The sequence below is a fragment of the Pongo pygmaeus genome, chromosome 14 (genome assembly GCF_028885625.2).
Source record: "Pongo pygmaeus isolate AG05252 chromosome 14, NHGRI_mPonPyg2-v2.0_pri, whole genome shotgun sequence".
In the NCBI taxonomy this organism is placed as follows: Eukaryota; Metazoa; Chordata; class Mammalia; order Primates; family Hominidae; genus Pongo; species Pongo pygmaeus.
Window position 1 is genome coordinate 39213910 of NC_072387.2, and position 24993 is coordinate 39238902.

The following is a 24993-nucleotide window of genomic DNA, read 5'->3' on the forward strand; positions in this document are numbered from 1 at the left end:
CAGTACTTGTAAATCCACTTACACTGCCTGCTGTTGAGTCATTTGTTTCGTCTTGAGGAGCATGTCATCCTTGTTCCTAGAAGATAGTGAGTTTATAGACAGTAGCCAAGCAACAGCAGAGCAGCCTCAACCAAAACGATTTTCCATTTTGGTGGGATGAATTGAAACACAAGCATCTTCTATCCAGGGGAGATTTGGGGATCATAAAGAATCAATCTGAGCTGGTACCACCATATTGGCTGCTGCATTAGTTTTCTAGAGTTGCCGTAACTAGTCTCACAAGCTGGGAGGCTTTACACAACAGACATGTATTGTGTCATAGTTCTGGATGCTAGAAATCTGGAATCAGGTTGTCTGCAGGGCTGTGTTCCTGCTGAAGTCTCCAGGGGAGAAGCTGCTCCATGGTTTTCTCTTAGCTTCCAGTGTTGCCAGCAATCCCTGGTGTTCTTTGGCCTGCAAGCGGATCACTCCCATCTCTGCCTCCATTGTCACATGGCATTTTCTCAGTGTGCCTGATTCTGTGTTTCTTCTCATAAGAACATCAGTCATATTGGATCACAGGCCCGCGCTACTCCATTATGACCTCATCTTAACTTAACCAATTACATCTGCAGTGATCCTGTTTGCAAATAAGGTCACATTCTGAGGTTCCAGGAATTAGAACACAGACATATCTTTTGGGAACAAAATTCAAGTGATAACAGTTTCGAAGACAGACTAGTTCTGGAGTTTGTAAGGTAAGCCAGGACCAAGGTGCCAGGATTGTCATTCTGTAAGGTCTAGGAACAAAGTGATGTTAACAGAAAGAATACGTTTTTGTTTTTTGTTGTTGTTTGTTTGTTTGTTTTTGAGACAGTCTCACTCCATCACCCAGGCTGGAATGCAGTGGTACAATCTTGGCTCACTGCCACCGCCATCTCCCAGGTTCAAGCGATTCTCCTGCCTCAGCCTCTTAAGTAGCTGGAATTACAGGTATGTCCCACCATGCCTGGCTAATTTTTGTATATTTGTATATATATTTCTTTTAGTAGAGACTGGGTTTCACCATGTTGCCCAGGCCGGTCTCGAACTCCTGCCCTCAAGTGATCCACCTGTCTTGGACTCCCTAAGTGGTGGGACTACAGGCACAAACCACCACGCCCAGACAGAAGGAATATGTTTCCTTCAAGTCTCACTTGACTGGCTGCTTCCCTAGATAACAACAGAGGATGTCTGTTGCAGTTCTTCTTGCTGGGGAGTCTAAACTGGAATAAAACACCCACTATCTCCATCAGGCTTGCACTAGAGCCCAGCTCTAGCTGGAGAGAAAGAAGCCAACCCGCACAGACACAGGACTGTAGGCATGGAGCATCCGGGGATATTTGGGTCCTGGCTCTGATGTGCCTGAGGCCAACTTCTCTCTGGCCATGCTGGCGTGCATGAGCTCACTAATCTTCCTTTTTGCCTTCCATTTTCTCCAATCCTGACTTAGCAAAGGCTAGGCAAAAGAGGCTCTGTGTGAGTTCGAGCAAAGCCTGAGATGCTGGATTTTCCAAGATACAAGAAGGGGCTGCAGGCTGGGTGAACTGGTGGTGGAGGAGGGAAGGATTAATTTCCCAAGGAGGGGAAGGGGCCAGGACATCAGGCCCAGGGGACTTTGAAGAGGGGGTCGTGGGTAGGAGGTAGATCAAGTAGAGTGACACAAAGGTCAGGAAAGAGGAAGTGTCCACACTGTCGTTCGACGGGCTTGAGTCTATGGGACTTCCTCCCTGCATGGTACAAGGAAATGAGTAAGTGAGATAATGTTGTAACTTCTGGCCCTCTGACATTGCACTGCCCCGATGTCACAGTTGGAAACTGTACCTGCCCCCATCCTTGTCTGGGGTGTGTTTGGTCTGGGGAGGGCTGGTGAAGCAAGAGGTACTCAGAAAAAGGACAGAAATTGCTTCCTATTATCTGGGCATTTGGAGGTGAAGGGGTCACAGCTCTGGCAAAGACAGGGTTGAAAGGGCCCAGGCTCCAGGGAGGGGCAGCTCTGCATGGCCTGATTCCTGCACCCCACCTTTGCCCACTCACACCTCCTCTCATCTCCCGTTTTTGAAGAGGAGGACCCTGTCACATCTGGACAACTCTGCAAGAACTCTGTAGAACTGACTTCACTGTGAACCAGGCTCCAGAAGTCAACAGAAACAAAAATGCTCACATTTAATCGCAATGCTCCCTGGCATACACAGAAGACTCTGAAAACTTCTGAATTTGGGAAATCCTTTGGCACCTTGGGGCACATTGGGAACATAAGCTATCAGTGCTGGTGTGTGTGTGTGTATGTGTGTGTGTGCACACGCACCTGTGTGTGCATCTTCTACCATGCCTCCTACAAATTTGACGTGGGCCCAGGGCCATGTTCAGTGGTTTTTAAGAACCGAGGCTCCCAGAAGCAGTATTGGGCAGCTAGAGTGGCCCCAGGATCTACATCAAACTCTACCTGCTTCTGAACCAAATTTCTTCTAGAATTTTATTCCATAAATCTGAATTACGGCATCAGACTCCTAGCAAACACTAAAGGAACTCTCTGCCTTGCATTAAATAACTGTGGTCTCCCTGAAAGGGTCCCTCTGGAGGTAACTCCTAGCCCTGGCTCTTTAGAGAACAGATGCTGAATAGGCATTAGGGAATGTGATGGATGTGCTAACCTTCAAAAAAAAAAGGCCTGAGCTGAGTGCTCAGAGATTCACAAAAAGCTGACAGCATCTCTCTGTTCCATTGGAAGCTGGGTGATCCTTTCTACTCTTTCCTGAGAAAGGCAGTTGGGCAGGAAAAAGCTGTATCTCTGTCCTCACTGAGAGAATTTCCAAGTCTGAGGGTGAAGGACCAGGAGAGGGAGACCTGATGGGTCGATGAAGGACATCATCCACTTGAGTGAGAACCAGAGGGATCCCATCATTGCCCAGGGCAGATGCCCCATTTTTGGGGGCATCATTCATTCTTTCCTGTTCTCCCTGCATTCTTCTGGCTCCTGCCCAGGAGAGGTGGCCGCTGGCAAGAGAGCTTGGTGGAGGTGGGAGGTGGGAGGTGGGGGGTGGGAGGTGGGGGGTTCTTGAGCCAGGACCTAGCACATAGTCTCCAGCCTGCTGATGGCTGTCTTGGATGCTTCAAAGGGGAGAAGATCCTATACGTGGGAAACATTGGTGGGCGTTCTGCTGGGGCATCTGTGGCCTCTGAGAAGGCTACCAGTCTCTCCTAAGCTTACACCGTCACACCCTGGGCACTTGTTGAATGACTTTACTTAGCTTATAGCCTCTGGTTCCTGTTGGAAAACTTAGGGCTTGCCACAGTGTTCATTTTCCTTTGCGGGCAACTCTGTTCCTGGCACTTATCATATTATGCACTGTACTCCCTGCTTTGAGTTGTGTCAAGGTTCTGAGAATCTATCCCTTGGCTTGGGAGGGGTCATCTCTGTGGCCAGATCATTTCCTGATGGGTCCTGAGGCACCACAACACATAGGAGGCTTGTCCTCTCTCTGGGGTTCACTGCCTTGCTCCTTCTCCAGGTCAATATGTGACCTTGGACCGGTTGCTTGAGTCCCCTGGGCATTCAGAAACAATTAGGTTTCCCTGGCTTTGGAGCCTGGCAGCCTGGCTTTGAGAACCGGGCTTTAACTTGTCACGTGACTATGGCCAAGTTCCTGGGGCTCTCCAAGCTTCACTGCCTCTGTAAAAAGGGCAATAATATAATACCTGTCTTACTGGGTTTTGTCCATGTTAGATGAGACATTGGGTACAAAGCACTTGGTCCCGTGCCTGGCACATTTACTGCACTTAATGTATGATAGTTTTCTTATTATTCTAAGAAACAGTATGGCTTTGGGAGTATAGTTCTGCCACATTGCAGTGGCCAGAGTGAAGGTGGTGAGTGCCTTCTGGGGCCCTGGGAGTCAAGGTTATCCTCATGCCCTTTCTTGCTTGCTCCTCAGTGTGGCTGCCTCTATGTCCACACCATGCAGACGCAACAGGTAGTTTGAACCTCTGAGGCCCACAGTGGGATGGGGAGGCAAGGACATCACTTATGGGGTGGGAAGTGGCCAATTCCCCAGGAAATGTCCCCAGCTGCCTTTTCCATGGCTCCTCTTGAAACCCTGTGGAGGCCACATTCGTGTTGGGGAGGTCTTTCCCATGAGGATATGCTCGGATGCCTAGGCATTTTGAAAAGCCCTCCATAGAGTTTCCTTTTATAACACATGAGCATCCCCTTGGGCTTCTGGGCTTCTGGGTTGTTTTTTTTTTTTTTTCCAGGACCTTATTTTCAGGCAAGTGGCCCTTTGACCTCTAAGGTTGTCCTTTCCTAGCTACTGAATCCAGCATTCAAAGTGATAAAACAAATATATAGTAATAGTAAAATATCAGTACTTAATGGCCTGATAAGAATGTCACTGCAATGCTGAGTTTGGGCCAACATTTGCCTACTCCTGCCATTGAGCCCGGGCTCCCCTCCAGAGCTGAGCTGCTGCAAGGGATCTGAGTAACTAGGGCTGTGTCAGAGTGGCCATGACAGCCACCGCATGCTAAGGAAGAGATCCCCAAGGACAAGGAGAATCCCACGTGGAGCTACTTGCTTCTTTGTCAGTCTTCTTTTTCTGTATTTCACAACCTTCTAAAACACAACCTCTCAACCTCTATTGTTGGCCTGCATTTTTCAATCACGAGCACAGCTTTACCTGGCTCCATGCTTTGATTGACTATACCTGCCAACACTGCAACAACAAGAAAAGGGACACCGGCCTCATACCACTAGATGGTGTGTAGCCTGGGCATGAGGATAATTAAAAACTCCCTAGGGGATTTTAGTATGTAACACAGTTTGGAAACCATTGATGTAAGACCTTCTTACTCAACATGTGCTCCAAGGAGCAGTTGCATTAGCTTATCAGAAATGCAGATCAGGCCGCACTTGGACCTGCAGAATCAGAATCTGCATTTTATCAGATCTCGATGTTATTTGCATGAACATTAGCTTTTGAGAAGTGTTGCTTTAAGAGACTAAGGGGGTCAATCTACCTCACTTTGCAGCTCTGTGTTCCTTAGTCATTGGCTAAAATATCAGCCCCCCTGCAATGAGCCACCCTCCCTTGTACAGTCAGTGATGGTCTGTGAACCTTTAGCCAACTGGAAGTGGGAGGGGACACAGTCCACAAAACACTCTCCTGACTTCTGACACCAACTACAAGTTCAAGGGGTTCCCCAAACCACCCTGAGTTGTGATAATTCGCTGGGAGATCTGACAGAACTCACTGAAAGTTGTTATACTCATGGTCGCGATCTCTTATAGGGAGGGAATACAGATTAAAATCAGCCAAAGGAAGAAGCACACAGCACAGAGTCCAGGACAGTGCCTGACATGGAGCCCCTACGGTCCTCTCCCGTGGAGTCACGGACAGCGACACTCTCCTGGCATTGACGTGTGACAACACGCAGGGAGTGTTCCCCACCAGGGAAGCCTTGGTGTCCAGGGTCTTTACTGTGGCTCTGTCACATGAGCACAGCTGACTGCCCATGCGGCCGATCTGTTCCCAGACTCTCCACCGCTACACATCACTCACAGTCCCTGCTCTAAATCACACACCATGACCCAATGTCCCCAGGAAAATGAAAACACTTCTAGCAGGCAGGATGTTCCAAAGCCTTAGAGATCACCTCTCAGAAGCTGAGGGCAGAAGCCAGACCTCTTTCTGGGCAGGGTTAAATTCTTTATCACTGTTTTTGAAAAAACTCCCAAATTGAGTTTTTCCCCTTCACTTATAGCAACATAACAACAGTCATCAATGCAGAAGACTTCTGTGAGCAAAGGTGTGGGGGAAAACCCCAAGCAGTGGACACCAGCTGGTGTCCTCCAATTTGATTCTGACTCTGTCTACTGGGAGATAGTGTCAGATCCTCAAGACTAAACCCTCCTTCTCCCAGTCAGAGAGCTGGCCTTTGGAACTTCTGACCAATCCACTTCAAGTTGAGATTCCCACCACTCCGCTCTTTGGGTTTGGTTGATTTGCTAGAGTGGCTCATAGAACTCAGGGAAACACAGCTACCAGTTTATTGCAAAGGACATTTTAAAGGATAAAAGTAGGCAGATAAAGAGATGCATAGGGCGAGGTGTGGAAAGGTACATAGTGCAGGAGCTTCTGTCCCTGTGGAGCGGGGGTGCACCACCCTCTCGTACATGAGTGAGTTCTCCTTCACCTGCCTATCAGCCTCTACATGTTCAGCTCCCCAACCCAGTCCTCTTCGGTTTTTATGGAAGCTTCAAGACACCCACATTCTTTCCCCAGGATATAGGGCAAGACCTTCTCTGGGGAGGGTTCTAAGACCCACAATCAGAAAGGTGGGGTGGGGGCAAGATTAGAGTCCTGCCTTGAGAGGCAGGTGAAAGGGGTTGGGGGAGTAGGTCAGAAAAATTCTGTTTCTTTTTTTCTTTTTTTTTTTTTGAGATGGAGTTTCACTCTTGTTGCCAGGGTGGAGTGCAATGGCGCAATCTCAGCTCACCGCAACCTCCACCTCCCAGGTTCAAGCGATTCTCCTGCCTCAGCCTCCCGAGTAGCTGGGATTACAGGCATGTGCCACCACGCCTGGCTAATTTTGTATTTTTAATAGAGATGGGGTTTCTCCGTGTTGGTCAGGCTGGTCTCAAACTCCCGACCTCAGGTGATCCACTTGCCTCGGCCTCCCAAAGTGCTGGGATCACAGGCGTGAGCCACCTTGCCTGGCCAAAAGATTCTGTTTTTGAGGCCTGCCTCTGAGGTCTAACACACTCAACCTTATAACAAAAGACTGTAGTAAGGGCTATGGGAGTTATGAGCCAGGAACTGTGGATGAAAACCTATTACAGATATGCATATGTATATATATATGCATATCTATAATAACTCCACAACTACACACTGCCTTATTGGTCAGTTCTCTCCATGTCTCTGACCCACCCTTGCCCCCTTCCTCCATCCTTTTCTCCATCCTCCATCCTTTTCTCCATTGCATACCCATCCACTGTGCCCTTTGGGATGCTCACACTATGAACTGCAAACTCTCGTGTGGCTTCAGCCTCTTCTCTGAAAGTTCCTCTCACCTATTGCTTTCTCTGGAACCTGCCATCCCTGCCACCTTCTCAAAAAAGGCCTTTTATTCTCTCCATTCCACAAAGCTCAGGGTCAAAACATGGTGTTTACACTGGAAGCTGAGGTCACATCAGTAGCCAGGATCAGAGTCGCCCTAGCTGCCCAATGCAGCTCCCAGGCCTCCTGTAAAACCTTGACATTTGAGGTCATGACAGCCCTCTCCCGCTATGCTCATAGCTGACCACTGAACACCTGGACACTCCCTCCCCCAAGTTCACAGAGAATGTGGGCACATGTCTTACAGTCTTCCCTTGATCCAAACTACTGCCTTCATCTTGAGTGACAGCAGCATCTTTCGGATGTCTTGGCCTGCCTAGCTTTATTTTTGTGTTCTGCCATCAAGTTGCCACTTCTGTTGCCATTGTGCCTGTCAGCGCAGTGCAGGCTGTGGTGAAATCCCAGGAGCTCAGGCATCACACTGACCGGGTCTGAGTCCTGTCTCAGTTGTCAGCTAGTTGTGCAATGGTGGGAAAGGGACCTACACTTTCCAAGCCTCAATTCACTCATCTATGGCATGGTGACAATAATGAAGGTTGATTTAAAGTCCTTTGTAAGAATTAAGGGTTATAATAGATATAAAGTGCTGTATCTGGTATACCTATAAAACATTCCATAAAAATTAGTAATTGTTGGTCATGTAATGATGACTCTCTAGGCTAGGATTTCAGCTTCGTTGCATGCACATGGTGCACTCACATGGCGTGACCTCTCTCTGTCTCAGTATCCTCATCTGAGGACCGGGATAATCATACCTCTTCAAAGGAATGTCGTAAAGATTAAATAATATGTGTAAGGCTGCTTGCATTTAGCTGCATTCAACAAATATTTCTGTATCCTTCTCCTCATTTCTCCTTACTTTCTTGCTTATTATCTGCTCTAGGTATAGATTTCAGAGAACTAGCTTGTTACAATCCTTCATAAAATAACCAGGCTGGTTAGGGCATTTCCAAGAGTCAATATTGTTTAGTGACTATTCTCTGTTTAATCTATTTTGATTGTCCAGTGTCATCTTTGGCTATGTCATAGGTTGTTGGCTTCTTCTAGAGAAGTGAGACTATGGACAAGTTCCAAGTGAGTGAGGCAACCGGTCAGGATATTCTGCTGAAAAACTCATGTCAGTTCTAATTCGTGATTGTAATTCAATCACAGCCTGAGAACAGTAGGACTGTGGTTCAAATGCTCTGTTCCCTTTTTTTCCCCCAGAGGATAATTTTTTTGTTTTGTTTTGTTTTGTTTTTTTGTTTGTTTTTTTTGAGACGGAGTCTTGCTCTGTCGCTAGGCTGGAGTGCAGTGACGTGATCTCGGCTCATTGCAACCTCCGCCTCCTAGGTTCAAGCAATTCTCCTGCCTCAGCCTCCCAAGTAGCTGGGACTACAGGCGCATGCCACCAAGCCCAGCTAATTTTTGTATTTTTAGTAGAGACGGGGTTTCCCCATGTTGGCCAGGGTGGTCTTGATCTCTTGACCTCATGATCCGCCCACCTCGGCCTCCCAAAGTGCTGGGATTACAGGTGTGAGCCACCATGCCCAGCCTCTAGAGGATAATTTTTAAATGTGCTTTTGCATTTGGAAAATGTGATTGGCATTTTTTTCTAATTTTCTAATATGATACGCTGTCGGATGCTATGGATTACTTAAACCCTCTGGCCACCTAGAAAGATCTTTAAGTGGTTCTCAACAAGCTTCATACGCAATGTAAATTGTATTATCTCTCAGGATGTGTGAGAACATCTGTTTTTCTTCTAATGCAGTAAACATATAAGGGTCTCTTGGGATATCTTTTAAATAGACTTAATACAACATTCAGGGATGATAACAAAGTATAATCACAGTCGTAAGGGAACGTGAGCACTTCATATTAATAACATTGGAATCTTATGCTTAATACAGTGTTAAAAGTTGACAAACATGTAGGAGTCAGAAAATTCAATTAAAATTATCACAGTAATATGAATTTAGCCACATCCTGTGTTAGTTATGAATCCATTTAACACCACAAACAGTAATATTTTTAGCCAGTTTATTCAAAAGGAAAACAGGAACTAAACCACTTTCATGCAATATATACTCTGTTAATGTGGTCAGGCTAATTTTGCTGGGGGAAGGAACTTAACTTTTGAATATTTGAATGTCCAGTCATTTAATCTGAATATCCTATTTCCTTGCATGTTGCAAAATTTCTGTCAATAAAAGGCAGAAAAAGAAATCTCTTCTCCCAGCTCATCCCTAAGAGAATGGGTTGTCTGTACCCTGAGAGCATTTTATGGGGGGGGACAACCACTTTTCTAATTTTCCTTCCCACTTCTCTGTGGGCACAGATGCTCTTTGGTTGAAAGAGTTGTAATTCAGTCCCAAGATGAGGTGTGGATACTGCATCCCTAACCTAGATCTGGGGACCCCATAGCCACACACATGGGGGAAATGGAGCTTGTCATTCAGTTCTCTAGTCACTGCACAGGGTTCATGGACTCTTCATTGATCCCACCCCATGCTCCTTCTCTCTGCTAGCCGAACACACTTCTCTCTTCTTTATCAGGAGGCCATAGGAGATGGGCATTCATTTTTAATACACATACATCTGCATCAAGTCTAATTTTGCCATGTCTCAATCCAACTGTCAAATGGGTTGTTTGGGGGCTATGGTGCTTATCAAACATTTACTCAAGAATAGCCAAAATCAGCCAAGCAAGGAGAACTTCAGCAACATTCCCAAATGGCCCCAACCAAGTACTGTAAGACTGAGGATAGCTAAAGGGTCTTGAGAGGGACTTCTCAGGCAGTGGCACCGACATTCATCTGGTTGTTTAAGTCAGAAATCTGAGCACCGTTCTTGACTCCTCTTCCTTACCCCCCATCCCTCACTAAGCATTGTGCTGCTATTTAGTAAACAGACCCTCAATGCACAAACTTCTGTCTAAGGCCATGGCCACCACCCTAGTCTAATCCACCATCTCTTCTCTGGAACAGACCCCAGCTGCTCTCCCTGTCTCCGTGCTGGTCACTCAATCCATGCTCCACACTGCAGCCAGAGTGCTCTACAATGCAAATCCATTTGTGAGACTCCTCCTCTTAAAATCCTCAAGTGGCTTCTCTTCGCCCCCAGGATCATTTTGAAACTCGTTAATGGAAGAGGCATGGCCCTTTGTGATGTGGTTCTCCAACCCCTCCCACATCATCTTTTCAATCAGATTTCCCACTAAATGGAAATTTTTTCAGGTCCTCAACTTTATGGTGACTTTCTCTTGCTCAGGATCTTTGAACATATTGTTTCTTCTTTCCTTTGTATTTGCCAAGACACCACTTCCTCTGGTAAGATTTTCCTGACATCCTCTATAAAAAAAGATTGAGATAGTTGACTACTCAAAATGTTTCCCATTCATTCCAAGCTCTATTCAAGGCAGTAAAGTGCCCGGCTGACAGATTGCATTCCTCGTCTTTTCTGAAGCTAGCAATGGCCATGCAACAGCATTCTGGCCAATAAGATAGAAGTGGAAGTCGAAGGGTGGGATTTCCAAGAAAGCTCGTTGAAGACATAATTCCTCATTTCACTTCTTACTCTTTCTCTTTCCTGCTTCCTAAAATGCGGTGCAGATGGCAGACACTTCAAAGCTGTCTCAGGCAATCATGTGATGTTAAGGCAGAAACCTGCTTTATGATGGGTAGAAGAGGAAGAAAGAAGGCACCTATGTTCTTGTTCACCTTGGACCACACCAGCCCTGGCTTGCCTACCCCTGGAATTCCTTTAATGAGAGGCAAATGAAAGCTTACATGTTTAAACCATTGCTATTTTATTTTTTTTTGTTTATATGCAAAAGAACTTAATCCTAAACAATATTAACACTAACTGGGTCTATTGCTTGGTACTAAGCCAGTGCATGACACATGGTATATATGCTCAGTAAGTATTTGTTGAATGAGTGAAGAAATAAAAGAACATAGAGGATATATAACAGTCCTCCTGCCCAGATGTCATCTGATCCTCTATCTAGGCCTGTAAAACTGTAACTGATATAGTTTGAATATTTGTTCCCTACAAATCTCATGTTGAAATTTGATCCCTAATATTGGAGGCAGGGCCTAGTAGGAGGTGTTTTGGTCATGGTGATAAATGGCTTGGTGCCGTTCTCACAGTAACGAGTGAGTTTTTATTCTAGTGGTTCCTGCAAGAACTGATTGTTAAAAGAGCCTGGATCCTTCCACCCCTCTCACTCTTGCTTCCTCTCTCTCACCTTGTAATCTCTACAAGCTCTTCACCTCCCCTTCTCCTTTTGCCATAAGTGGAAGATTTCTGAGGCCTCACCAGAAGCAGATGTTTGTTCCATGCTTCTTGTACAGCCTGCAGAACCATAAGCCAAATCAACTTGTTTTCTTTGTAATTTCCCAGTCTCAGGTATTCCTTTATAGCAACACAAATGGACTAAGAGAGTTTCTAATGCTATGGTTCCTTTAGTAGGTCAGTGTAAAACCCTGGATTACTCCTGTAACAAATTACTTGTAACTCTTCTCACCACACATATTTAAAAATAGTTGCCATGTTGAAAATCCTATAAGATCATATTTTATTTCAAATCCAACAACTCATTGCTAAAGAGATACAAGAAGCAGAAAACACACAGAGACTAATGTGTTGATGATTTTTGTGAGGGACATAAGGTCTGTGTCTAGATTCATTTTTTTGCGTGTGGCTGTCCAGTTGTTCCAGCACCATTTGTTGAAAAGACTATCTTTGCTCCACTGTATTGCTTTTTCTCCTTTGTCATAGATATCTGGTCACCTTACCTTAGAGTCACAGATGAATGGTCCTATTACTTAACCACTGAAAATACAGGCCAAAGCAAATAGAGGAATAAGGGATATATAATAAAGTATTTGTATACTTGACTTGGCTCTAAAGGAAACATTGCGTGTCTGTGTAAAAAGAATGAGTGAGAGTTTTCCACCATTCAATATTTCTAATCTTTCTGAAATACAAAGCCAGGACATCCTCTAATCCATACATTCCATAGTTTGGTTAATATAAATTCCTTTATTAAATTCTTATTAAATAAAGTTATTTATGTTTCTATGAAACTCATTTTAACTCCTAAGTGAAAAATACTACTGAGCTAACTAAACATCAAACATTTTTAATTTTTAAAATTTTTTTAGAGATAGGGTCTTGCTGTGTTGCCCAGGCTGGCTTTGAACTCCTGTGCTCAAGCAATTCTTCAAACTCAGCCTCCCGAGTAGCTGGGACTACAGGTGCATGCCACTGTGCTCAGCTAAAAAAATTTTTTGAAATGCTCTTTTAAAATCAGTTTTATTGAAGTATAAGTTACATACAATAAAATGTACTCATTTTGAGAGTACAGTTTGACAAGTTCTGACAAATGTGAACAACCATGTAGCCATCATCAAAAATAAAGATATGAGACATTTCCATTACCCCAAAAAGTTCCCCTGTGTCCCTCTCCAGTCAATATCCAGCCCTAGCCCCAGCTCCAGGCAACCACTGATCTGCTTTCTGTTGCTATAAATTGTACTTATCTTTTCTAGTGTTTCACACAAATGGAATCATACAGCATTCACTCTTTTGTGTCCATCTTGCTCAGCATAATGTTTTTGAGATTCATCTATGTTGTGTTCCTCAGTAGTTTGTTCTTTTTATTACTGGATAATTCCATTATAAGAGTATACCACAATTTGTTTATCCATTTACTGCCTGATGGGCATTTGGTTGTTTCCAGCTTTGAACTATTTTGAATCCTAAAAGACTGCCAGTTTTGAATGAGACCCCAGAACAATGAATGTAGGCTCTGTATACAAGTTCAGGCTGCTGGGCAAGCTGCTCTGCCACTTAGGCCTTAAGACCCAACTGACATGGTGGTGCTTAAAGTAGATGTGATGGAAAGGGAGGCTGTTTGGAGCCTTTGGCGGGCCTTTATAGGTGAACCCCAGCATAGCACTTAATGATTTGGAGCAAAGCTGTGTCATTCCCCGAGGATAACTATTCACCTTTTGAGAAACATCTTCTAGCTACTATCAATAATAAACACTGAATGCATCACCATGGGCCACCATGTTGTCTTTTGACCTGAGTTTCCATCGTGAACAAGAGTCATCTGACCCAAGGCAGAAAGTTGGGTGCACACAGCAGTGTTCCATCATCAAATGGAATATGAGATTGGGCCCAAGTAGGTCCTGTAGGCACAAATAAGTTGCAAAAGCAAGTAGTACAGGACCTTGGCCTGGCCAGTACTGTTGCCAAGTTGACTGCTCCCTCTCAGTCTGCATCTGTGGCTTCATGGGGAGTTTCCTACGACTACTTGATGGAGGAAAAAACAAACTGGAGCATAGTTTATAGTGCTGGTATTACCCAAAGTGGCTAGCTGAGGCACTACAGCTCCACTCTGGGGTGCCCGTGAAGGACAGTGCCAAAGGAAAACCCCCTCAGTGGGCAGAACTTGGAGCAATTCAAGTGAGTGTTCATTTTACCTAGAAGAGAAGATGGCCGTAAGTTGCAGATTTACACAAAATCACAGAGAGCGGTTAATGGTTTAGTCTGATAGTCAGAACTTCCAAGAGACATGATTAGAAAACTGGTGACAAGGAGTCCTGGGGAAGAGGTATATGGATACCTCTGAACGCACACAAAACATGAGAATATGTATCCCATATGAATGTTAACCAAAGAGCAGCCACAGCAGAAGAGGATTTTAAAATCAGCTGAATAAGATGACTCATTCTGACAGCATCTGCTAGTCTCTTTCCCCAGCCACTGTTGCCCAATGGGCTTACATACATCATGGCCATGGGGGCAGGGCTATGTATGGACACAGCAACATGGATTTCCACTCATCAAGGCCAATTTGGCTCCAGCCATTGCTGAGTGCTCAGCCTGCCAAGATAGAAATCTATGCCAATATGGCACCATTCCCTGGGCTAGAAAACCAACTGGTGGAAGATTGATTACATTGGACCTTTTCCATCATGGAAGGCACAGTGCTTTGTCTTCCCTGGAATAGACATTTACTCTGGATATGGATGTGCCTTCCCTGACTGCTACAATGCTCTGCCAAACCTACCATCCATGGGCTTAATTTTATTTGTTATAAAATTTCAACCACCATTGCTTCTGACCAAGAAAGTAATCTTACAGCAAAGGAAGTACAGATATGAGCTTCTGATCATGGGCTTCACTGGCCTCACAGTGGAGCAGGTGGCCAGATTAGAACAGTGGAATGGATTTTAAAGGCTCAGTTACAGCACCAGCTGGGTAGCAACACCTTGCTGGCCTAGGGTTATGTCCTCCAGGATGCTTTAAGTCAGTGACCAGTATGTGATGCTATTTCTCCCATTGTCAGGATTCATGGGTCCAAGAATCATGGGGTCAAAATGGGAGTGGCTTTTCTCACTATCACCCTGGTGTTCGAGTAGTAATTTTTCCTTCCCATTCCTGTAACTTTGGGCTCTGCTATTGCAGAAATCTTAGCTCCTGCGGGGGGAATGCTTCCATCAGGGAATACAATGGTGGTTCCACTAAACTGACAGCTGAGTTTGCCATCTCCTCATGCCAGTGAATACACAAGCAAGGAAGGGGGTTCCTTTCCCACCTAGGGTTACTGATCCTAATTACCAAGGAGAAATTGGACTGCCACTTCACAGTGAGGGTGAGGAGTATGTACTCTATGTGTCTGTGATTAATGTCAATAGAAAGTGACACCAACCTAGTACACAGAGGACTGATCATGGTCCAGGCCCTTCAGGAATGAAGCTTTGAGTCACCAGGCAAGGAACTTGGACTCACTGAGGTGGGCGTATTCCAAGGAGAATATTTTATCTATGTCCATCTATGTCCATCTATATTCCATCTATGTTCCCCTTGGAATTCCTGTTCATGAACATGGGGAATTCCAAGGAGAATATAGAATGAGTAGTGGAAGGTAGTTATAAATGTCAGTCAAAAACCACACAACCAGTTTGAGAAATGAGGAAGGTAATAGTGTTGAATATTTCTTTTTATCTTGATATAAATGTATTTGTGCATATATTAACCAGTTTATTTATTTATTATTATTTTTTGAGATGAGCTCTCGCCGTGTTGCCCAGGCTGGTCTTGAACTCCTGGGCTCAACTGATCCTACCACTTAGTCCTCCGAGTAGCTGGGACTACAGGCATGCACCACCATACCCAGCTAACCAGTTTTTTTTTCCTATTCCTCCACTCAATTTCTCTACTATGCAACATAATATGTGTTAATGGTAGTTAACTTTATATCTCAGTATTAAGTTACAAGATATCAAAAAGGGAATGCGACTTAGTTACAAGCAGAATGAATATCACTCAAAGACGAATAAAGAGAAGAGGATTAATGCATTTTCTGTTGGATGAGAGAAAGTTTCATTGTTAGGCGGAAGCATGATTTTGCCTTCTTTTTCTTTTCCAAAGTCTCACTCCATGGCCGAGGCTACAGTGCAGTGGTGCGATCTTGGCTCACTGTAACCTCTGTCTCCTGGGTTCAAGTGATTCTCCTGCCTCAGCCTCTACAGTAGCTGGGATTACAGGTGCGCCAGGCTAATTTTTGTATTTTTAGTAGAGAAGGTGTTTCTCCATGTTGGCCAGGCTGGTCTTGAACTCCTGGCCTCAAGTGATCCACCTGCTTTGACCTCCCAAAGTGCTAGGATTACAGGTGTGAGCCACTGTGCCCAGTCACCACGGTCTTTTTGGGAGGCAACTTTAGCATGGTTAAGAGGTGTGAATGGATGCTAAGCTAACACCAGGTAAGCCCTGGTAGATTTGTATTGTGTCAGTGTGCCTACGCTGGAGCCATGTTTCCCCAAATTCACTTTTCCTACATACGTCTGGATTAGTGTGGGCCACTGGAGACATTTCACATGAGATGAGGAAGGTGGGAGTGAAGGAGCAACATATTTTACACTGAGCAGGTCAGGGAGGGCATATGGCTCTGTCTCACATTGTTGGGAATCTGCCCATCATCTGGTTGGCTTAGGTCAGTGGCTGAGCTCACAGCTGTTCCAGCTTCTGCTGGAAACTCCTTCGGTTTCTCTGACTGCTCTGTGATGAGGGCATCAGATTCTCCTGCAGAAAGCCCCAGCGTTGAAGTTGGGGCTTCATGTTGGTGAGTGATAGTTACTGGTTCTAGCCCATCCTGTGGTTTCTTGCAAATTTCAGTGTCACCTGAGTCTTGTGGGTTTTGGGTTGTTTTTGCTTCCCACGCTTCATGTCTTTCTTGCTCTCCTGACAGTTTGCCCTTTAGATTTTAGGATTCAGCACCAGCCACAGAAGCAGCAACTGCACTGTTAAGGGTTGAATTGTGTCTCCCCAAAAGGTAGGTTGAGGCCCTACCTGCCAGGACTTCAGAATGTAACCTCATTTGGGAATAGCATGATTGCAAATATAATTAATTAAGATGAGGGCATACTGGCTCAGGATGGGCTCCTAATTCAATACAACTGATGTCCTTATACGACGGTCACAGGAAGACAGAGACGCCAGGGGAGAACACCATGTGCTGATGGAGGCGGTGGCAGCTGCCAGCCAAGGATTATAACCAGAAGTCAGGAAAAGGCAAGAAGGAATCCTCCCTTAGTGATTTTAGAGGGAGCATAGCCTGCTGACACCTTGATTTTGGACTTTTATTCCCTAAAACTGTAAAACAATACACTTCTGTTGTTTTAAGCCACTCAGGTTGTGCTACTTTGTTACGGCAACTCCAGAAAACAAAAACACACTCAGACTCTTTAATCAGCCTCCATAATTGCATAAGATCTAATCCCTATAATAAATCCCTTAAAAATGTCTGTGTATATATATTTAAAAATATAAAATATCTTCTAGTGGTTCTGCATCTCTGGTCAATCCCTGACTGATACAGAATATGTATTTTCATTTCTAATGATGAAATACCTGAGTGGAATTTCTAGGACATATGGTAAGTGTATGTTTAGCTTTTAAGAAACCGCCAACTTGGGGGAATTGCTTGAGGCCAGGAGTTCAAACAGCCTGGGCAACATAGTGATACCCTGTCTCTACAAAATAAAAAATATTAGCAGCGTGTGGTGGTGTGTGTCTGTAGTCCCAGCTACTCAGGAGGCTGAGGTGGGAGATTCACCTGAGCCCAGATCTTTGAAGTTATAGTGAGCTATGCTCACGCCACTGCACTCTAGCCTGGGTGACAGAGTGAGAAAGCTGGTCTCTAAAAAACAAACAAACAAACAAACAAACAAAAAAGAAACTGTCAAACTCTTCCCAACATGTTGCCATTTTTACATTTACCATTTTACATTCTTACCAGCAATGATTGATAGTTCCAGTTGCTCCATACCCTTGCTGACCATTCCAATAGGTGTATTGTATTATCTCATTGTAGTAATAATTTGTATTTCCCTAGTGACTAATGATGTTTAACATCTTTTCATGCACCTATTGGCTATATGTATATCTTCTTTAGCAAAATATCTGTTGTTATTTGAAGAGCGGAAGTTTTACATTTTGATGAAGTCTAATTTATTGATTTTTTTTTCTTAGATGGCTCATGCTTTTTGTGTTATCTAAAAATTTTGCCTTCTTCATGGTCACAAAGACTTTCTCCTATGTTTTCTTTTGGAAGTTTTATATTTTTAGTTTTTGTGTGTATGTTTAAGACCCATTTCTAGTTACAATTTGTGTGATTTTTTGGAAGGGTCAAGATTCATTTTCTTTCCCATAAGAATATACAGTTGTTCTAGCACACTTGTTAAAAAGACTCTCCTTTCCCCATTGAATTACTTTGTCAAAAAATCAACTGAGCATATATGGGCATCACGAGTTTTAATCCTATTAGAACTGAATGTTCCCAAGGCAGGCCATACCCATGACTGACCTGCTTTTCTTGGATTGCCTACAAAACAGATAAAGCTAAGTCTGGAGCAAGGAAATCCATGTCTAACCTGTTTTTTTTTTTTGTTTTTTTGTTTTTTTTTTTTGAGATGGAGCCTCGCTCTGTCACCCAGGCTGGAGTGCAGTGGCGTGATCCCAGCTCACTGCAATCTCTGCCTCCTGGGTTCAAGTTATTCTCCTGCCTCAGCCTCCCAAGGGGCTGGAACTGTAGGTGTGCACCACTATACCCATCTAATTTTTGTATTTTTAGTAGAGATAGGGTTTTGCCATTTTGGCCAGGCTGGTCTTGAACTCCTGACCTCAGGTGATCTGCCCGCCTCGGCCTCCCACAGTTTTGTGATTATAGGCACGAGCCACTGTGCCCGGCCTTAACCTTTGATTTCTTACACAACACACTACGTTATGTTTTCCATATGCATAGGTCATTTGCTTCATTTACCTACAAATGCATAAGCAATACACTGTGTAGTGTGAATTTGTGATGGGAAAAGGAAGAGGTTTTGCGGATACTACATTGGCTTCCTGCTATCTGTCTGTGTGAATGGCTATGGACTTTGTCTTCTATTTGTTCGCTTTGCACCGATATGATCAGCTTACAACGTAAGATTCTAGAGAAAGAAGGTTATATCTGTAAAGCACTCTGAGCCTGTGTGAAGTTTAATCAATAGCGTATGAGGTTACAGCAAATTCACTATCTTTCTTTCTTCAGCTATAGAATGACGTGAGGATTCATCTCAATTTAGTTCTGTTCCGTTCAGAACCATGAGCTAGCTGTTCATGGAAGGAAAGCCCACCTGATTGTGGCCAGGAAACGAGAAACAACACTTTAACCAGGTTGATTTGGTTCTCACAGACACCATTGGCATGTAACATCTGGAACAGACCATGACTGGTCTCTGTTCATATCACTTACCATTCAGCTCAATATTGGTCTGAAGATTCTTTAGACTAACTGAAATGAAAAGGAACTGTTGTGTAACCATCCATAATTCCAGCCTGTAGACCTGGGCTGTATCTCTATGCCTTGCCTGGCACTGACCCCACCTCCTGCTCCCTCTCCCTCACCACCAGTCAATCCTTGTCCTAATGAACAGGGAGGGCAACCCTGAATGGGGAGTGGAGGGAAGAGATGTCATGAGATGGCAACGTGCACCCTGAAGTGAGGATGAAGGCTACGTGAATGCTGTAGGCTGACAGCCGGGCATAGTGGCCCCGTTGTCATGGCGATGGAGGCATGTTGATGCGAAGTGTCTGCACAGCTCCTAGGATTTTTAACAGCAGCTGGGCAGAGCCTCGGCGTCCCTGAATTGTTGCCCCCCTGAGTCACTGCTTGGCCCCAGCTGTCCTGATCTCTGTTGACAAATGGTTGTCCTTCACAGTCAAACTACTAACAGTACTCTAATTAATCAATGTGCTAATTATTCTTGCCTACTCCCAGCACATTTGTCTAACTAACCTGTCACACACAGATCAGTGCAGCATATGCATAATTACGGAGGGCGCTGGGAGCAGGGGATGGGTGGGAGAGGGGTGGGCTCACAGCCCTGTCGCTGTGGGATATTTCTTGTAAAATTACCTTTGCTAATGGTCAGATGTTGTGGGGATATGTTATTTCCCATGAAGTGTATATGTCTTCCTTTCTTTCCTTTCTAAAAATCTATCTTCAGGGCTGAGGGGCCATTGCTCAGTGCTTTAGCCTGTGAGGGGATTGCCAGGCACAAATGCAGAAGGACCAGGGAGCCCCAGGTTCTGAAGACTATTCCGGTAGCAGCACGTAGAGTGATTAAAACTCCAGACTTTAAAGCCAGACCGGCCTGGGCTTGAACCCTTGTTCTGCTCCTTGCTATGTGGGTCTTTGCCTTGACCACATTTTTTTTTTTTTTTTTTTTTTAAGACAGGATCTCCCTCTCTTGCCCAGGCTGGAATGCAGTGTTGAGATCACAGCTCACTGAAGCCTCCATCTCTACAGCCTCAAGCGATCCTCCTGCCTCGGCCCCGAGTAGCTGGGACTACAGGTCTGTGCCACCACGTCCAGCTAATTTACTTTTGTAGAGACGGGAGTCTTGCTATGTTGCCCAGGTTGGTCTCCAACTCCTGGACTCAAGCCATCCTCTAGCCTCGGCCTTCAAAAGTGCTGGGACTACAGGCGTGAGCCACCGTGCCAGGCCCTTGACCCCTCTGATCCTCAGTTTTTTTAACCCCTCTGATCCTCAGTTTCACTTTCTGGGCAATGGAAGGGGGATAATTTGTCCCTCAGAGGGTTGCACTGAGGAGCAAATGTGAGGCTCTGGGTACAATGCCCAGTACAGACTAGGTCCCCACGACACAGCCGCTCAGCGGCTCCGGATTCTGGGCTGCTCTGGGCTGCGGCCAGGCAGTCTTGGGCGGGAATCCTGGCAGGCACGGCGGGCTGCGCTCCCCTCCCCGGCTCTCGCGGTGCCCCTTGTCTTTTTGTTCTGTCTCAGCAGCTCTCTATTGAGATGAGTGGCATTTCCAGAGGCTTCACCTCTGATAAGTGTTCCTCTGCAGCTGCAGCCAGAATCTTAATGTGCGCGCTGTAATTTAATGGCCGTCTCGGCTATTAACACGCTCTTCCCGGGTGAAGTGGACTCCCTCCATCCCCGGGCCTCTGCACGTGCTCTGCGCGCTGGCTGGGGTGACTCCAAGGAGCTCAGAGGGTGGTGCCCGGCACCTCTCCCCAGGCGCCTTTGGACCTTCTAAAGCGCGAATGGCTGGAATTTTCTCCCATGTGTGGGGCCCCAGAAGGTGTGGGTCCCTGTGTTCCACGGAGCCCGGAAGGTTTCCAGTGGTGGTGGGGGCTGACCACGTTGGTCCCCGTGGGTGCTGTTTTCATGTGCGGCAGATTGGGAAGAGTTTTAAAGCCAGAAGCGTGTAGGATAGAGAAACTTCTTTAAAAACTGGAAATTTAAATCTGGGGATTATAACTATTGGACAGTCAAGTGCAATAGTAAATACACCTCTCACTCCCTCCTCCCAATTTTTCTTTGCGGGATTAGTCAGTCCCCCTCTGCCACGTGGTAGTTGTGAGAACTACCAGGGTCTTCATTCTCCTGCCATCTGGTTGACGTCTCCAAGAATGGACACCCGGGCAGCCTGGGCCAACGAGGCTGTCCTAAGACATTAGATGAGAGAAGTCAGTCTTTGACAGGTGATGGAAGCTATAAAATGTAAAACTCCAGAGTTGTTGAAGATGTCTCCAGGAAACAGGTCTGCAGAGAGAATACGTTTGACATGCTAAGAGAAGCTGAGAGAGAGCGAGAGGAGAGATTGGAAGAAAGACAGACAGAGATAGAGAGAAGGGAAAGAGAGAGAGAGAGAAAGGGACAGAAGAGAGAGAAAAAAGAGGGGGCCGGGCGCGGTGGCTCATGCCTGTAATCCCAGCACTTTGGGAGGCCGAGGCGGGCGGATCATGAGGTCAGGAGATCGAGACCATCCTGGCTAACACTGTGAAACCCTGTTTCTACTAAAAAATACAAAAAAATTAGCTGGGCGTGGTGGCGGGCGCCTGTAATCCCAGCTACTGAGGAGGCTGAGACAGGAGAATGGCGTGAACCCGGGAGGCGGAGCTTGCAGTGAGCTGAGATCGCGCCACTGCACGCCAGCCTGGAGCCACAGGGCAAGACTCCGTCTCAAAAAAAAAAAAAAAAAAAAAAAAAAAAGAGGGGAAGGGCGGGAGAGAGAAAGAACTACATTTAAGAGAGAGAGAGAAAGCTCTCTAGCTCCAAGGCCTAACCACATCTCTGCTCTTTTCAACTTCGGTTGTCAGATTTTTTAGACTCTTTGAGTGAATAAGTCCTCCTTTTTGCCTAAACTAGTTTGAGCTAAGTTTCTGTTGCTTGCAACTGGAATACTTTGTAAGAGGACTGGCCTTCATTTCTGATGCATTGTCACTAAGATGTAAGTGTTAGAAGGGCTAACTCTTTATGGGGTTCATACTCCTTGGCTACCAAAACCTAAGGGTCCCCTGAAACTTACCAAACTGCAGGTATGAATTGGATCTCACTAAGGTGAACATACAAATCTTGCAAGTGCTGAGCCCTAATCAATCTTGTAAGAACTCTGTGGTAGTTAATTTTATGTCAAATTGATTGAGCTAAAAAGTGCCCAGGTAGCTGGTAAAATGTTTTTTCTGGGTGTGTTAGGGAGGGTGTTTCTGAAAGAGATCAGCACTGGAATCAGTGGACTAAGTAAAGAATTCCCACCCTCACCAATATGGTGGGTGTCATCAATCCACTGAGGGCCTGAATAGAACAAAAAGCGGGCAGAAGGGCAAATTCCCTCTTCTTCTTGAGCTGGGCCATCCATCTTCTCCTGCCCTTGGACACTGGAGCCCCTGGTTCTCCAGCTTTTGGATTCAGACTGGGTCTTGCCCCATTGCCCTCCTTGATGATCGGGCCTTTGAATGCAGACTGGTCTCCATCAGCAGCTTTTCTGAGTCTCCAGCTTGCAGATGGCAAACCATGAAACTTCATGGTGTCCATGAGCATGTGAACCAATTTCTATTATAAATCTGCTGTATATATATATGAGGAGATTTATTTATATATTGGTTCAGTTTCTCTGGAGAGCCTTGGCTAACATAAAGTCTATACTCTACAAAGTGCCCTAGGTACTCAGGGAGTACCCAAGTGTGTCATGACCAGCCCCACAGCCCTGGCTGCTGGCTTCCCCGCATGCAACTCTGCACACTGCCTCCATCAGCCTTTCTCTCTCAGCTGAACCGAGGGCAATGAAGCTGGCCTCTGGCACTGTACATATGAGGGAGCAATATCTTCCCCCACAATGACCTCTTCCATGCCGAGATGCAGCCCTCCTTGCTGCCACTAGTTACAGTGGTCCATGTTCCCTTTCAAAGTGAAGTTTTGATAAAAGCACCTCTTAACCAATGCCAAATAGCTAAGTCTGGGACAAAGATTGCAGGTATTTTGCATTTTCCATGTAAACTCGGAGGGATTGCCAGTCACACTGAGCTGAGCTGCAGAATACCAGGCAGCCACCTCACCCACCCAGCAGGTCCACTCTTATACTTTCTCAGAAAGCACAGCCACTCTACTCTTATTAAGTTGAAAAGAATTTCCAGGAAGGTGTTTCTGCAATTGCCTCAGAAAAGTCAGTTGCAGTGTTTAACAATCCTTTGGAAATTTCCCTTAGGGATCATCTGTAACTCCATTTCTGCCTTTTACCTGAATTCTTTGGTTTGGTTTGAATTCTTTGGTTTAATTTATTAATTCCTTTTATTACTTTTCTCTGAAGAAATGGAGATATCAGCTGTCCCTCCCCACTGCCATTTATTCCTTCCTTCATTCAAACCTTATGTGGCTGCTACTTACCTTGTGTTAAGTGTTCACTATTTTTCTTGGAATTCAAAAAAAGAAGGACAGTACTTGGGGCACAGATCTTTTGGTGTTCTATAAATTTTTTTAAAGTTTCATTTTACATTTCTGTGTGTGTTTGTGTGTGTGTGTGTGTGTGTGTGACAGTCTTGCTCTGTTGCCCAGGCTGGAGTGCAGTGGTATAATCATTGGCTCACTGTAGCCTCAAAGTCCTGGGCCCAAGCGAACCTTCCCACCTCAGCCACCCAAAGTGCTGGGGTTACAGGTTTATGCCACTCTGTCTGACCTGAAAGTTTTGGGTTTACTTTCCCTTCTTTCTCTTTGCTGAAGTCAGAGATGATGAGAGCTTCCAGATTCTCTGGTGCCTGTGCTGGGCTCATGCTGCTCATGGTCTTGGGTCCAAGATTCATTCTGGAGACTCTCAGGGAAGTTTCCCATGACAAGGAAGTGTAGGAGAGTGTGCTGGCTTTGTGTGCTCCTCTGCCAAGCCCTGCTTCTCCTGGTAGGTCACACTGAACCACAGCCAGGGCATTTTGGTGGTTAGTTAAAAAAAAAAAAAAAAAAAGGAAGAAGAAGGCACTGTGTAATTGTGCTGGGGATCTTCAGAAATTGTAACGATGAAAGAGTGCAAGCTCTCACTTCCCCTTCCTGTACAGGGCAGGTTGTGGAGCCGGAGCCAGAGCAGTCCTCTCTGGAGAGCCTGAAGCAAACATGGATCAAGAAACTGTAGGCAATGTTGTCCTGTTGGCCATTGTCACCCTCATCAGCGTGGTCCAGAACGGTAAGGAAAGCCCTTCACTCAGGGAAGAACAGAAGGGGAGATTTTCTCTGATGGTTGTTTGGAAGTCAGGCTTAAACAATTGTGTCTGTGTGTGCGCATGCACACACACTTTTACCTTATTTTTTTTTTTGCTTCTTTTTCTTTGAATGTATAGGGTTGTGTGTATTTCTGTGTAAATTTGGGGTTTTCCTCCTCTTAGTCTTTCACTTTTGTGGTGATGACTAGTCCCGTTTTTAGAGCTAGGGCTGCAACTTGAAGGTTTTGCTAAAAACCCTCACCGAAGTGTCTATGATCAGCGTTTTAACTATTAATTAATGGGGCCAGGCAAGGGGTGGAAGGTGAGAAGACTAGAAAGGGAACATGGTATACACATTTACTTAGATACTGGGCTTTTCTAACATCTGCAGTGCAATTGAAGTTACCAGTCATCTGCAGTCTAAAAAGAAAGTGATTTTGGGAGGTGCGTAGAAAAAATAATCTCATTATTTTTCCTCTATATTACTTTTTTCTTTTTTTCTTCTGAAGAAACTTTTTTTTGGTGATACCTTCTTTTTCTCTAGCACGTATAATTTTGAAAGCATTTTTCATATGCATTGTAGACTTCGGAAAGAGAGAGAGAGAGAGAGAGGAAAATTGTCCTGTTCGGCGTTTGCATTTCCATTATTCCTGCTATTAGTTAAAAACAACAACAACAACAACAACAACAAACAAGCAGGATACCTAGGTCTGGAAAAGGGAGGATTGTGTAGAGCTGTCTCCCTAAAGTTCTGAGTTAGGACTGCCTCAGACCACTTTCATAAGTATCTCCAGTGGCTTTGTGTTTTATATTTATTAAGATAGA

The 24993-nt window shown here is 45.1% G+C and overlaps 1 protein-coding gene across 5 annotated transcripts in view; it reads left to right on the plus strand.

Annotated features, from left to right (window-relative positions):
* The first annotated feature begins 642 nt into the window (after nucleotides 1-642).
* ALOX5AP (arachidonate 5-lipoxygenase activating protein) overlaps nucleotides 643-24993 on the plus strand; it is a 52382-nt gene continuing 28031 nt past the window's right edge. Inside the window, exons 1-3 of one of the 5 annotated variants that reach the window (XM_054446585.2) lie at nucleotides 643-737; nucleotides 857-972; nucleotides 24028-24152. In XM_054446585.2, the coding sequence (XP_054302560.2) occupies nucleotides 881-972; nucleotides 24028-24152 (217 nt within the window). In that variant the 5' untranslated portion in view covers nucleotides 643-737; nucleotides 857-880. Of the gene's footprint in view, nucleotides 973-1933; nucleotides 2291-19917; nucleotides 20033-23849; nucleotides 23874-24027; nucleotides 24153-24993 lie in introns of those variants that run through there. The other 4 variants (XM_054446583.2, XM_054446584.2, XM_054446587.2 and 1 more) reach the window with 4 other exon arrangements.